Source organism: Camellia sinensis, chromosome 5 (assembly GCF_055761805.1).
Source record: "Camellia sinensis isolate YWXY chromosome 5, ASM5576180v1, whole genome shotgun sequence".
Classification (NCBI taxonomy): domain Eukaryota; kingdom Viridiplantae; phylum Streptophyta; class Magnoliopsida; order Ericales; family Theaceae; genus Camellia; species Camellia sinensis.
This window is the reverse complement of record NC_138965.1, coordinates 117,224,326-117,239,462: the sequence shown is the minus strand read 5'-3', so window position 1 is coordinate 117,239,462 and position 15,137 is coordinate 117,224,326. Positions and strand designations below refer to the sequence as shown.

At 42.4% G+C, this 15,137-nt stretch overlaps 1 protein-coding gene across 10 annotated transcripts in view; it reads left to right on the top strand.

The window, feature by feature from the left end:
- LOC114271213 (MADS-box protein SOC1) overlaps positions 1 to 15,137 on the top strand; it is an 88,325-nt gene that overhangs the window by 54,958 nt on the left and 18,230 nt on the right. For 5 of the 10 annotated variants that reach the window (XM_082869651.1, XM_082869646.1, XM_082869649.1 and 2 more), the window contains 2 exons: positions 172 to 222; positions 330 to 539. In XM_082869651.1, the coding sequence (XP_082725777.1) occupies positions 172 to 222; positions 330 to 524 (246 nt within the window). In that variant the 3' untranslated portion in view covers positions 525 to 539. Of the gene's footprint in view, positions 1 to 171; positions 223 to 329; positions 540 to 15,137 lie in introns of those variants that run through there. The other 5 variants (XM_082869655.1, XM_082869650.1, XM_082869648.1 and 2 more) reach the window with 1 other exon arrangement.

Genomic DNA, 15,137 nt, shown 5'->3' with positions numbered 1-15,137 from the left:
AGGACATATTAGTTATTTGCCCAATTTTTTTTTGCCTAGTGTTTAACTCGGGAACCTGATTTCCATGGAGTGCGAAACAAAACAATTGCAATTTACAGCTACTTGATTTTTTTGATTCTATTCATCGCTTGATTTCATCGCCTATCTCATGGAGATTGTTCTATGTTGTAGATATTTGGAATCCTTGATGTGGAGAAAAGGGGTAAAATAACATTCAAGCAGGTAACAATCTCTCTCTTTCTCTCTCTCTCTCTCTCTCTCTATATATATATATATATATCACACACACACAGTTACACAGAAAATGAAATTTAATATATTGCTTGCAGTTCGTATATGGGTCAGCTCATGTCTTAAAGCAATCGCTATTCAGACAAGCCTGTGAATTAGCCTTCACCGAGTGTCATGTTGATGGAAACCATTACATTTTTGAGCAAGAAATACGTCTCTTTCTTCTCTTTCTTGATATTCTCTTATATTTATATAATTGGATAAGCTTTAATTTGTGCACTCTTGGCTGGTAAATGCACGTGGCACGGTTAGAGATTCCATTAATCAAGCAATTCCAAACTTGAATCAGTATGAGGTGAGTAATCAACACTCTTATTGGTTCAATAGCCATGTCCATGTAATCCATACATGTAAATCAAAAAGCATAATATTACAGCGGAAAAAAATATTAGAATCATACCTTGTAGCGAAGAACCTCGTGGGTAAATCACATGCTTCCAAAATCTGAACAACGAACCTGTAGACGTCCCCGAACGCCCCGGGAGGGTGAGTCCCATCCCGTTCGATATTGGGTTCACTACAGCTCGGACTCTCAAATTGTCACGGTTCTTAATCTGAACCAAAGAGTCCAAATCTGACAAATCGTTTTTGAAAACAGATTTTTTTGAAAGAAGTGCCAAACATGAACTGCTTTGCCAGATACAGAGTCGCCACCTAAATGTTTTATTTTGAGAAAATTTAGGAAACCCTGACTCGTTTGCCTAAGGCCACGTGTCCGTCATCACCAAAGTTGCCTCGGCTCGGGAACTTGGGTACGATTGGGGAAGGTCACTTCGTGAGCACCCCCGCTCGCCCAATCAAAGATCGGCCTCTACTAACCATAATATCTAGTTTTGAAAACTTTATGCGTTCTTATTCCGGTTATTAGCCTAGATTTACTATGTGATGCGCACAGCATACAAGTATAGACTGGATCGTCTGAATTGGAACAAAACATTTCATGTTTGTTTGTTTGAAAGATGGTTTGATGGTGCTACCCGCAAGTAGGCTAAGACGTGGATTTGCCACCCTCGGGTGGGCTTAGAAAACATGATTTTGCCATTATCTAGTGGGCTTAAAACTCGCATTTAATGAATTGTTCCAATCCAAATAATCCAACCTTCACCCACAGGCATTCAGACAGTTATATCACATAAGCATATAGCCTCATGGTAAGCATGCTATCATGGCAGTCACTCACACACATGCAAGGATGTTAAAGCATAAAACTTACCGAGTACTCCAAGCCAAAACAGAAGCTAATTAGAAATCCGTGCATGATCCTAACTATACAAGAATGCCTAATGCAACACATGCAAAATGCAACTAAGATAGGCTCGGCTATTCTAAACATGGCATGCGAAATGCTACAGCTAATATGTATTCAACTCGGAATTGAAATACAATGCAGTTAGTATGATGCGCCGAGCCCGGTGCATGTAAGACAGATGAATGAATGCAAACATGCTATCATACTGTATGCTAATTGAAACATGCCCTAATCTAACCATCATAAGCGGGTAAATAAAAGGGAGAAAGACGTGGGATTGGAAGACATACATCACACACACGCACACTTATTACGGTTGTGCCCTCGCTCGGAGGGTCCGAATAAATAATATACAGTCCCAAATGAATAATTACAGTCCAAATATGTACAAAACCCTAATTAATTAACAAATTGAATTACGAAAGCAATAAATTGGCATGCAAGCCGGGGACTGCCTCAAATCTGCTCTAGATGATGAATGATGCATGCTCGGGTTGCCTTGTGCGGAGAATCCCTCGCGATGCCCCGGTTTGCCTCTGTTTGCAATTATTCTTGGAATGCGTGCCAAGCTCCGGAAGGCTGCTGATTCTTGATTTGTTGCAACAGAGAGCAACAAAGGGGCATGGCAAAGTATTTTCACATATGTATGCATGACTACTCTTCAGGGAGTGTAGTCCTCGATCCTCGTGCCACCAATCACGCATCTCGATGCATGATGGCCGATGAGTCGATTTGCACAACTTGATATAAAATGAATGCACATATAAACACAACAAGACCTAAACTTCCTCATGGATAATCCAGAGTGTCGGTAACTGAGAATTGAGACACGTTCCGTCACTCGAAGTATGAAACGTCCCTCGTTTCCCGTGCTCGGGCTAACTCCTATCCCGAACACAATGCAATATGTATGACATGCATGAATACAACTAATATACAACCTAGCATGCACAATGCTATGAGATGGCATACACAATGCACGATGTAACAAGGCATACACAATGCTCTAACATACAACCTAGCATACGCAACGCTATGAATTGAAATGGCATACACAATGCACAATGGACTTACACCAACATGAGTGGACCTCAGCCACACTTACATTAGTGGCCATGAGATGAAAATGAGACACTCGAAATGCGTGCACGCATGCACGCAAACCGAGGACCAAGCCTAAGGCAACAAATGCCACTCTACCCAAAGCATGGCAAGGCATGGAACATGATATGCAAACATGCTAATTTCAGCACTGAAATATGATACAAAACAGCCCTGAAACATGGAAACATGGCACCTGATGCATGGAATGAACCCTGAAATTCGAAACTAGGCACATGGAATGACTTACAGCTATACAAAGCATGCATTATTTGATCATGAAGCATGAAGACAGAGGCAAGATAGTCCCAAAACATGCATATTTCTAGTTCATAACAAGCCTTAAAAATGAACACAAAGGGACAGAAGCTGGCCCCAAATGGCAAAGATCCCTTCAACAAATTTGAAGAGGGGCTTAAAACAGGGCACTTTACAATTTACATCAAGCCACGAAAATAATCAAAAATAAGGCCAAACTATCATGCAAGAAAATGCCTAAAAGAGGGGTAAAGAGACAAGTGGCAGCTGATGTTCTCAAACATAGAATATCCCTTAGACAATGTTGAAGAGGGGCTCAAAAAAAGATATTTCATAGTTTATAGCAAGGTCCAAAACAGCTCACAAATAAGCCTAAAATACTATGCAAAAATTGGCCTAAAAGAGAGACAAAGAGGCAAGTGATAGCAGGAGGCCTCAAACAGAGGAGATTCCTTCAATAATGTTGAATAGGGGCTCAAAACAAGTTATTTTACAGTTTATGGAAAAGTCCAAAACAACTCAAAAATAGGCCTAAAATACTATGCAAAAATTGGCCTAAAAGAGAGATAAAGAAGCAAGTGATAGCAGGAGGCCTCAAATAGAGGAGATCCCTTCAACAATGTTGAAGAGGGGCTCAAAAAAAGATATTTTACAGTTTATAGAAAAGTCCAAAACAACTCACAAATAGGCCTAAAATACTATGCAAAAATTGGCCTAAAAGAGAGATAAAGAAGCAAGTGATAGCAGGAGGCCTCAAACAGAGGAGAGCCCTTCAAAAATGTTGAAGAGGGGCTCAAAAAAAGTTATTTTACAGTTTATAGCAAAGTCCGAAACAACTCACAAATAGGCCCAAAATACTATGCAAAAATTGGCCTAAAAGAGAGTTTAAACACAAAGGGTGAGGAAGGGACCTCAAACAGAGAAAGACCCTTAATCAAACATGGAGATGAGCACAAAATATGACTATTTACAATTTGGGTCGGAGCCCAGAAATGCTAGCAAGTATGGCTTAGATACAAAGCAAAATAAAGCACAAAAGAGGAAAAATGGGACTCACCCTTGTAGACCAATGGACCAGCAGCTCTTGGACCAATTTTGGGAGCTTTTCACCTCTGGAAATCAGCCTCAAGTTGTTGGAATGAGGGATGGAGGCCTTGTGCTATGAGGTGTAGGGTAAATGCTGTAGAACTTAAGAGGTTTTGAGGGTTGGAATAGAGAGAGAGGGAGATTTAATGCAAGAGCTCCAAAACAAAATTTTGTAATCCTCTAAAATGCAGCTGAGGGGCTGGTTATATAGGCAAAGGAATGGAGGAAAGGGGGGGGGAAATCAAATTCAAATTTCCCACCCCCCCAAAAGACCCCCTTTCGGATACAAGATCTGGGGGGAAACAGAGGGTGCAGCTGTAAGTAACCAGGTAAGAGGGTCATGGCCGGCCAGGTTCAGAAGGTTCAGGGGCCCGGCCGACCACCTCCCATGGCCGGCCGACCAAGGGTCAAAAAGGTCAAGTACAATTACTGGTCGGCCACCTCAAAAAGGTGGTCTTCCATGTGTGCACAACACAACTATGTGGTTGAAACCCAGAAAAAGTGAACCAGGAGAGAGAAAAGACCATTTTTTAGAGGGGGTCAAAAGGGTCAGGCACAATTACTGGTCGGCCACCAAATATTGGTGGCCTCCCAGGTGTGTACAACACAAATATGGGGTTTAGGGTTCAAGAAAGTGGCCCCGGGGTGGTCAACATTGGCTTTTAAGTGAGGAAAATGGGCGTCGGAGAGCGATGAAGAAATAAAGCTGGTTTTTCAGAACAATTGCTGGCCTCCCACCCTCCTACAAACTTCCTAACAATGAAAATAAGGCCACCACCAAAAATAAAACCAAAACGGAGGTTCGGAGGACCAAAACGCGCGGTTTGGGGCCCCGAAAATGGGCTGTTAAGCACCGGAGGTGGCGTTCGACCACGAAGTTGGTCTCTCGGGCCACAGTGTTCCTCAAACGGGAGGAAATAAGGTGTATACCAAAAACCGGAGCAAACGGAGGTGGTTAGGTGGTCCCGAACCGAGGCACACGGCCGTCGGCTCCGAAAAACCGGAAACCGGGCTCTAAATGGGAAAAATGGCCTACGACCACGAAACGTAGCCTACGACCACTGAGAGATGATCTACGAGACCTCTCTCTCCCTTCGGGAAGAGAAAACAGAGAAAACAGAGCCTGGTTCGCAAACCGAGGCAAGACACGAAAGAGTCCGAAAGTCCGGAGGCAAGGCTCGCAGCCGAGACTCTGACACTTCTGAATGAGCACAATATGCAATATCACTGAGCGCTCAATTGGTGACGTCTGAGTCTTAAGGACGGTCAAAAATGGGGTGTCTACAGAACCCAGCAGTGGAGTGATACTACAAAATGAGTATCATCCACACAAATCACAGTGCAAAATGACTTGATCGTTGTTTTATGGGAGAGAGTCAGAGAGAGAGTATGGGAAAAATGGTTATGGGTAAAAACCACATAACGTATATCTGATATACGTATCTCATAGATTAACCATATAATCTAATATATAACCACATATATATCAATCTATCCATCTATCCATATATATTGATATGATAGATATAGATATCCTGAATGGTTATCCAAATAAGTTTTGAATCCGAATTCAAACTTATATGGATAAGGTTCAAAAGGTTCAGGTTCGAAGGGTCATGCCACATGGGCGCCTAATTTCTAACATTTCCCACTCGCACATGAATTGGCATGACACTGCCACATCTCTTATCTCAATCTCCAAAAAGAAAGAACAATCTCATACTAGCCAATGCACCGTGCGACTGCTGAGAACACCTGCATGTGGGACCTCTATACTAGAAACTCAAAATGAGCCAGCATAGAGACATCAACCCAAAAAGAACAGAAATAGTGTCTCCTATACCCCAGACCCATCTAATTACACCGGTCCAAAAAAAATCTCTAATCCCTCAAAAGAGCATGTTTGACCCTCTCATTTCTTGCAATATATTCACACTCAAATCGCTTCTCATACAGAGCGATGTGAGTTGCCGGCAGTGAATATACAACAGTGGTGTAATACTAGATGATCTTCCCTTTGCCCTCATGCCATTTAGTTTAGGATTGACCGCTTTCCCAGTGATGTCCCTTAAGGCCGAATCATACATGACCGCAGGCAACATACCAAAGTAGCAGAACATCGACCCCTTACCTTATGACATAGTCAAAAGTCACAAAAGGGTACATAAATGAAAGTCATTTCAATAATGACACGTAAGACTCACACGGTGAGGAAACAGGGATCCATTCTCTCACCTCATTACTCAGTCGCTAAGCACATATAGTATGAATACATGTTACGGTGGAGTAACTCTTCCAAAAGAGTGACGTCATCCTCGATACACCGTACAGATATAAGTCTAGTCGCTTTCTAGCGCCTAACCCGAATTCTCTATTTGCTCGCCTTCTACGCACCAAATGAGATCTCGCATCTGGCTAATCATAATAGGCACAACTTGGAAAGTGGGTATGAATATCCATGTTTAATCTTTAACACGACCTCATCTTGGTTGTAACCAAGGCGACATATATAGTGGATTATTTAAGCCTCTCTTGGCTCCAAATAAAAATAAACCACTAGTCTCATCCTTGCTCGCTCCCAAGCGCCAAGGGCGATTGCTCGTGTGAGTGAGCCAATCTTGCTTGCTGACATCATCATCTGCTAATCATTATGACACAAACCATAATAGTGTCAACATCCCATCATCTCAAAATAAGTGATCGATTAAAAAAAATTTGACCACAGCTTGCGCAATTCTAGATTCCAAACATAAGCCTTATCAGCACCTCTTGCGATAAGTATATACAACGGAATCCACTATGTGCGCCTCACATGAAGTGACTCAAGATCACAATTCTAGATTCCAAACATAGACCTTATCAGCACCTCTTGCGATAAGTATATACAACGGAATCCACCATGTGCGCCTCACATGAAGTGATTTAAGATCACTACCTCTTGCGCAATAACCTCTCTAAAGATATTTTGGTGACCAATTTGCGTTCATTCTTGATGCGCCCAACTAGCGCATTGAATCTTACAATGAGCAAATTAATATACTACTAGTAAAGCATTTTATCCATAGTCTAATGAGTAAGGTCAATGTCTAAACAACTCAGTTGACCATTTACCAAAGATAACACTTATCATGCCGAATACGCCCACATAGCGTACTTTAGGCTCCCACAACAAAGAAAAGATCAAGGAATATAGGTCATATGTTTCTCCCAAAGACAATCCGAGGATTCACTCAATAGCTAAGGCTCTGGCTTTTACCGATAGGTAAGTCAATGGGTTTGCAATTTTGCATCTAGAATCGTTCCAGGATATTCCTTATGTAAGTCATCGAAGACAAAACATGAATTCTCCCAAAACAATCCCTAAGGATCGTACATTCGAGCATATAAATTACATCACCCATGTCCATCATATCTAAAATAGAGGACTGCCCACCCTAGGTGGCAACAACCTTATAAATTCCTGGCTCATAATGACTAAGTAAGGAAAAACTTCTTTTGGACCATTGATCATGCCTTAGTGGTTTTCATCGATCATCGTTGGCCTATTGTAGACGTCCCTGAACGCCCCGGGAGGGTGAGCTCCCGTTCTGTTCATATGGGGTCACTACAGCTCAGGACTCTAAAATTGCCACGGTTCTTAATCTGAACCAAAGAGTCCAAATCCGGCAAATCATTTTGAGAAAATAGATTTTTAGAAAAGAAGTGTCAAACATGGACTGCTTTGCCAGATACAGAGTCGCCACCTAAATATTTTATTTTGAGGAAATTCAGGAAATTTAAGAAACCTTGACTTGTCCGTCATCACCAAAGTTGCCTCGGCTCGGAAACTTGGGTACGATTGGGGAAGGTCATTTCGTGAGCACCCCCGCTCGCCCGATCAAAGATCGGCCTCTACTAACCATGATATCTATTTTTGAAAACATTATGCGTTCTTATTCCGGTCATTAGCCTAGATTACTATGTGATGCGCACAGCATACAAGTATAGACTGGGTCGCCTGAATTGGAACAAAACATTTCATGTTTGTTTGTTTGAAAATGGTTTGATGGTGCTACTCGCAAGTAGGCTAAGATGTCGATTTGCCACCCTCAGGTGGGCTTAGAAAAAGATGGTTTTGCCACCATCTAGTGGGCTTAAAACTCGCAGTCAATGATTTATTCCAATCCAAGTAACCCAACCTTCACCCACAGGCATTTAGGCAGTTTATATCACATAAGCACATAGCCTCATGGTAAGCATGCTATTCATGGCAGTCACTCACACGCATGCAAGGATGCTAAAGCATAAAACTCACCGAGTACTCCAAGCCAAAACAGAAACTACATTAGAAATCATGCATGATCCTAAGTATACAGAAATGCCTAATGCAACACATGCAAAAATGCAAACTATAGCAGGCTCGGCTATTCTAAACATGGCATATGGAATGCTACAGCTAACATGTATTCAACTTGGAATTGAAATACAAATGCAATTAGTATGATGCGCCGAGCCCGATGCATGCAAAATAGATGAATGAATGCAAACATGCTATCATACTGTATGCTAATTGAAATATGCCCTAATCTAACCATCATAAGCAGGTAAATAAAAGGGAAGAAAGACGTGGGGTTGGAAGACATACATCACACTCACGCACACTTATTACAACATTGCCCTCGCGCAGAAGGTCCGAATAAATAGTACAGTCCAAATAATGCAGTCCAAATAATACAGTCCAAATAATACAGTCCAAATAAATAAAAATTCCTAATTAATTTACAAATTAACTAAGAAAGCTGTAAACTGGCATGCAAGCCATGGACTGCCTTGACTCTTCTGAATAATGGATGATGCATGTCTGGGCTGCCTTGTGCGGAAATCCACTGGGATGCCCCAATTAGCCTCTGTTTTGCAATGGTTCTTGGAAAGCGCGCCAAGCTCCGGGAGGTTGCTAATTTTTGATTTGCTGCAACAGAGAGCAAGAAAGGGGCATAGCAATGTATTTTCACAGATGTAATATGATATGCAAACATGCAAACATGACATGTCAAGGCATGGAATATGATATGCAAACATGCAAATTTCAGCAGCAAAACATGACCCAAAACAGCCCCGAATCATAGGAATATGATACCCGATGCATGAAATGGTCCCGAAATGCAAGATTAAGCACATGAAATGACTTGTAGCTACATCAAGCATGCATTATTTGCTCATGACATGTGAAGAAAGATTCAAGGCAGCCCCAAGATAAGCATGTTTACAGTTCTAAGCAAGGCCAAACAGCAAACACAAATAAGGCAAAACTAGCATGCAAAAATGGCCCTAAATGTGAGATAATGAAGCAACTCACAGCTGCTTACCCCAAACAGATTAGGGCCCTTAAACAAAGTTGAAGAGAGGCCCAAAACATGATCTTTTACAGTTTATGGCAAACCACAAAAACCAGCACAGGTATGGCTAAGTTCTCATGCAAGAAATGGGCCAAAAGATGGACAAAGAAGCAAGTGGTGGTTGCTGGCCATAAACACAAAGGGGCCCTTCAACAATATTGAAGAGGGGCCAAAAATAATGCATTTTACAGTTGATGGCCGGACCCAAAACAGTATGCAAATATGTTCAAAATGCTATGCAAAATGAGGCCCAAAAGAGAGGTATAACACAAAGTATATAAAAGATGCCTCAAACCATGAAAAACCCTTAATAAAACATGAAGAATGGGTCAAAATAAGACTGTTTTCAGTTCTGAAAAGAGATCAAAAACAGAAGCACAATAGGCTAACAAATCATGCAAAAATGGGGCCAAAATAGAGATATAAAGGCAAGTGGAAGATAGGAGCCACAAACATCATTGAGCCCTTCAACAACATTTAAGAAGGGCTCAAAATAAGCCCCTTTACAGTTTATGACATGCCTCAAAACAGATTATACCTAGGCCAAAAATACTACACAAGATAATGACATATAAGAAGGATAATGAAGCAAGTCCATCAAGGGGGCCTCAAACAGTGAGGGGCCCTTAAACAAAAGTGAAAAGGAGCTCAAAAAAAGGCCACTTTCAGTTAGGGCCAGAGCTCAAAACAGCAAGCATGTATGGCTAAGAAATGATACAAGAATAAGCTCAAAAGAGTGGGAATGGTACTCACCCTTGAAGACCAAACTTTGGTAGCTTCTTGGACCAAAATGCAGCACTCCTAAGCTCTGGAGAACACTCTCAAACTACTGGAATGGAGGATGGAAGGGTAGGGCTATGGGTTGGTGAAGAAATGGTGTAGGGCTAAGGGTGTTTTAAGCTTGGAAATAGAGAGGGAGAGGGATATAATGCAAGAGGCTCTTAGGGAAATTTTGTCAACCCTAAAATCAGAGCTGGAGCCCCTGTTATAAAGGCAAAAAGGGAGGGAAAAAGGGAGGAAAAAATGGAGGGAAAACAAATCAAGTTTCCCTCAAAAAATGCACCCCCCGGATACACAATCTGGGGGGGAAAGAGATGCATATTTGAGATGTACCTGTAGCAAGGAACATGGCCGGCCAGTTATCCAAGTTGCAGGTGGCCGGCCGGCCACCTCTCATGGCCGGCCGGCCAAGGGTCAAAAGGGTCAATCAACATTAGTGGCCGACCATATGATATTAGTAGCCTCCCATGTGTGCACAACACAACCATGTGGTCAAAAACTGGAGAAAGTAAACCAGGAGAGAGAAAAGTCAACTTTTTGGAGGGGTTCAAAAGGGTCAAGCAACATTAGTGGCCGGCCATATGATATTGGTGGCCTCCCAGGTGTGTACATCACAAATATGGGGTTTAGGGTGCAAGAAAATGGCCCAAGAGTGGTCAACATTGGCTTTCAAGTGAGAAAAATCGGGCGACGGAGGGCGATGAAGGGATAAAGTTGGCTGACAGAACAATTGCTGGCCTCCCACCCTTCTACGACCTTCCTAATAATGAAACAGAGGTCCCTGCCAAAAATGAGCCCAAACCGATGCAAAATGAAGGTTTGGGGGGGCCGAAACGCGCAGTCCGGGGCCCCGAAAACTGACTGTTAGGCACCAGGAGTGGTGTTTGACCACGAAGTTGGTCTCTCGGACCACAGTGTCCCTCAAAGGGGAGTAAATAAGATGTATGCCAAAAATCGGGGCAAACGGAGGTGGTTAGGCGGTCCCGAACCGAGGCACACGGCCAACGGCTCCGAAAAATCGGAAACCGGGCTCCAAACGGGCAAAATGGCCTACGACCACGAAACGTAGCCTACGGCCACCGAGAGATGATCTACGAGACCTCTCCCTCCCTTCGGTAAGAGAAAACAGAGAAAACAGAGCTTGGTTCACAAACCGAGACAAAGCGCAAAAGAGCCCGGAAGTCCGGAGGCAAGGCTCGCAGCCGAGACTCTGAAACTTCTGAGCAAGCATAATATGCAATATCACCGAGTGCTCAACTGGTGATGTATGAGTCTCAAGGTCGGTCAAAAATGGGGTGTCTATAGTTGCCCCTCTTTGACAGAACTCGGAAGTCATAAGTGACGGGAGTGAATGTCAAAGCCCAGAGACGACCCATTTTTGACAAGGCCGAAGACTTAGACAAACATACAAAATAACAAAGATATGCCCACAGGCATGCCCGCAGGAAGGGGCAAAATGCAAAATGACATGCACAGAGTCGGATGTAGCTCATGATCATGCAAATGTAGCAAGCTGTAATGAGGCAAGTATTCGCAAATAGATGTAACAGTTTTAAGCGAATGCTTGGCAAGCGAGTAAACTCGAGCCAAACTACACCTCGTGCAGAAAGGATGTAAGAAAATTATGGAATTCTCACTGCGAATACAGTGTGCATGTGTGATAGATACACAGAGCGAACATGTGATTGATACACAAAAAGGTGAGCACAAAGTGTGATAGATGCACTAAGTGAACAAGTATGATAGATACACAAAGCGAGAGTGTGTGATCGATACACAGTGCAAACGCGTGTGATTGATACACAAAGATGTGAGCACAAAGTATGATAGATACACTAAGCGGGAGTGTGTGATTGATACACAGAGCGAACGCGTGTGATTGATACACAAAGAGGTGAGCACAAAGTGTGATAGATGCACTAAGTGAACAAGTATGATAAATACACTAAGCGGGAGTGTGTGATTGATACACAGAGCGAACGCGTGTGATTGATACTCAAAGTAGGCATAGTGTGAGCATGTGTGATTGATACACAAAGTGGGCAAAGCGAGTGTGTGATAGATACACTATTTGAGCAAAGTGTAATTGATATACAAAGGGTGAAGTGAGCAAAGTGTGATGGATACAGTAAAGGTGAACACAAAGTGTGACAGATGCACTTAGTGAACTAAGTATGATTGATATACTAAATGTAAACACGAAGTGTGATAGATGCACTTAGTGAACAGAATATGATTGATATACTGAAAATGAACACAAAGTGTGATAGATGCACTATGTGAGCAGAGTATGATTGATATACTAAATGTGAACACGAAGTGTGATAGATGCACTTAGTGAACAGAGTATGATTGATATACTGAAAATGAACACAAAGTGTGATAGATGCACTATGTGAACAGAGTGTGATTGATACACTAAAAGTGAACACAAAGTGTGATAGATGCACTTAATGAACAAGTATGATGGATATACTAAAAGCGAACACAAAGTACGATAGATGCACTATGTGAACAGAGTGTGATTGATACACTAAAAGTGAACACAAAGTGTGATAGATGCACTATGTGAACAGAGTGTGATTGATACACTAAATGAATGAAGTGTGATTGATACACTAAAAATGAACACAAAGTGTGATAGATGCACTATGTGAACAGAGTGTGATTGATACACTAAAAGTGAAAAGAGTGATTGATACACTAGATGAATGAAGTGTGATTGATACACTAAATAAATGAAGTGTGATTGATACACTAAATAAATGATCTTAAAACGGAACTTCTTTGAATGAACCGTACATACAATATCGTGCGTGAATGAGAAAGAAACTTGATAGGTACAATGCAATACCATGCATGATGCTTAAGGAAAGCAATAAACAAGCGTATCGGCACTTTAGAAAGCACCTCATGAGGTGAGTGGCGGTGAACCGCTCTGCTCCGATGGGGATCTTTCCCTGTGCTCTTCGAACACTTACCTTCAATTTATAGTACAAAGGCTCTGAAATACTGACAAGGATTTTTCATGTAGAACACTTTGGACGTTGCCTTTCTTCCTGATCATATTCACAACTTTCCCTATTCTCCAACGGGGTGACAGACTAGGTTGGTTCGGTATCCAGAATTGAGGTGCATACATGCTATCTCAACCTATGGGGCTTCCATACAGATTTCAAGCCGCGGACATGCCTCTGGGTATTTAAACCAGACTTTAGTCTCGGAAATCCCGAACCTTTGTGTTCTAGGCATCAGCCATTCGAACTCTAGTTTCCACCGTCGCAGTTGGTCTCGTAGGAACTCATTGCAAACACGGCCAAGATGTCCCTGGCATGAAACGGTCCTCAAGGAGAGCACTTTTGATTGCCATCTTGGCTTGAAGCAGACTTGATCTTGAGCTTAAGGTAGAGGCACACTCATACTTCGGAGCATTGGCAAGACCTGAAGAGGTACACACGGAATGTAGTCCTGGAACTTTACTGAAGTCGAAACAAACTCAGATACCCGACATTTTCCTCTTTTGCTTTTGCTTTGCAATCTGGAACTCATATAGCTTTCGATAGGTCCTGGTTTTACTGTTCTGACGTGACCTGGGTTGAACCCTGCGGTTTTATGAAAAAACGAATCTTGTTTTGCACAGATGTGGAGAATGGCACGGCAGTCGGAGCGCAAAGCGATTTTATTTTTGAATTGATAAATGAGCTTTTGACCGGGTATCGAGCCTACGACTGAACACAGCAAGACAACTCAACACAGAAATAAAAGGCACGCAACCTAAACGCCACTCAACAAAGGAAAAACAAAATAAAACAATCTAAACACATCGAGACACGCTCGGAACGACTCAAAGCAAGAATCGAGGCAAACAAAACAAAAGATACGACACACAGACGTGCACAGGGAGCTTGTTTCACCGGGTATTGTTCCCCACCCTCTCTCATCTGTGATCCTCACATCACTCGACCCTCAAGCTCTATTTTTCTGAAAAAGCCCTTTTCTCACTTTTTCTCTCATCGCACATCTCTCTATTCTTCATTCTCTCATTTTTCATCCCTCCCCTGGGTGGTTGATGGATGAACAGCAAACTGTGGGCTCGTGCCCCTAGCATTCTGCTAGATTCTTCTTTTCCTGCGCGCAGCTAGTGAGTTCCTCTCTCAGAGGGGTTGTGCTACAACAGGATGTGTAGTAAATCTGCAGCTAACATCGGTTGATGATGCTCTGTCGGGGAGTTTGGACGTAGTTAGACCTGTCCAGATGAGGAAGTGGAATATCTTGCCCCATTCTAGTTCGTGCTTCGCACTTTGCTTGATACCTCGTTGCCTGGAGGATGCGAGAGCTTTCTGCCCTTTGTTGTGCCCTTTTCTGGCGAATACGGTGCCCTTTCCGACAAGTAGAGTGCCCTTTCTGGCAAGTATTTTGACAAAGGGGAAAAGACTGAACACCTGACTCAACTGTGCCCCTAGTTCATTATTTTGACCATTTTTTGTTTTTGCTTTCTACTAAAACAGTTTTGACTAACATGAGAGTTAGATTAACGCGCTCGTTCGATTTTCTGATTTAAAATCATGCAAGTTAGGCTATGAGCACTGAGAGTTTTCCTTTTTTGGGTCCAAGAAATGGTCTAGTTTTAAAAAAAATAGAGTACTTTTCGAGAAGATTAGTCAACCTTAGTAAAAATTCTCAAAAACTATTTTTGCAAACGACCAATGCTCAACGAGCACAGAACCTACTCTTGAGATGCACAACCTCGGATCCATAGCAATGGAAAATTGCCCCTTGTCTGAAGAACACTGCATGGCAACGGAAAGTTGCCCCTTGTTTGGATAGCACCGCAGCGCATTGTAGTCAATCCTCAGAGTGACGAACACAGCCAGACTCTCAGATACAAAGAAGACAAAGATGACCAGAACCATCGCATGGACACAGTCGAATTTGAAGTGTTTTACGGTTGGACTTCAGAATGAAGTTGCCTACGTATCCCAAAGATAGGAATCAAG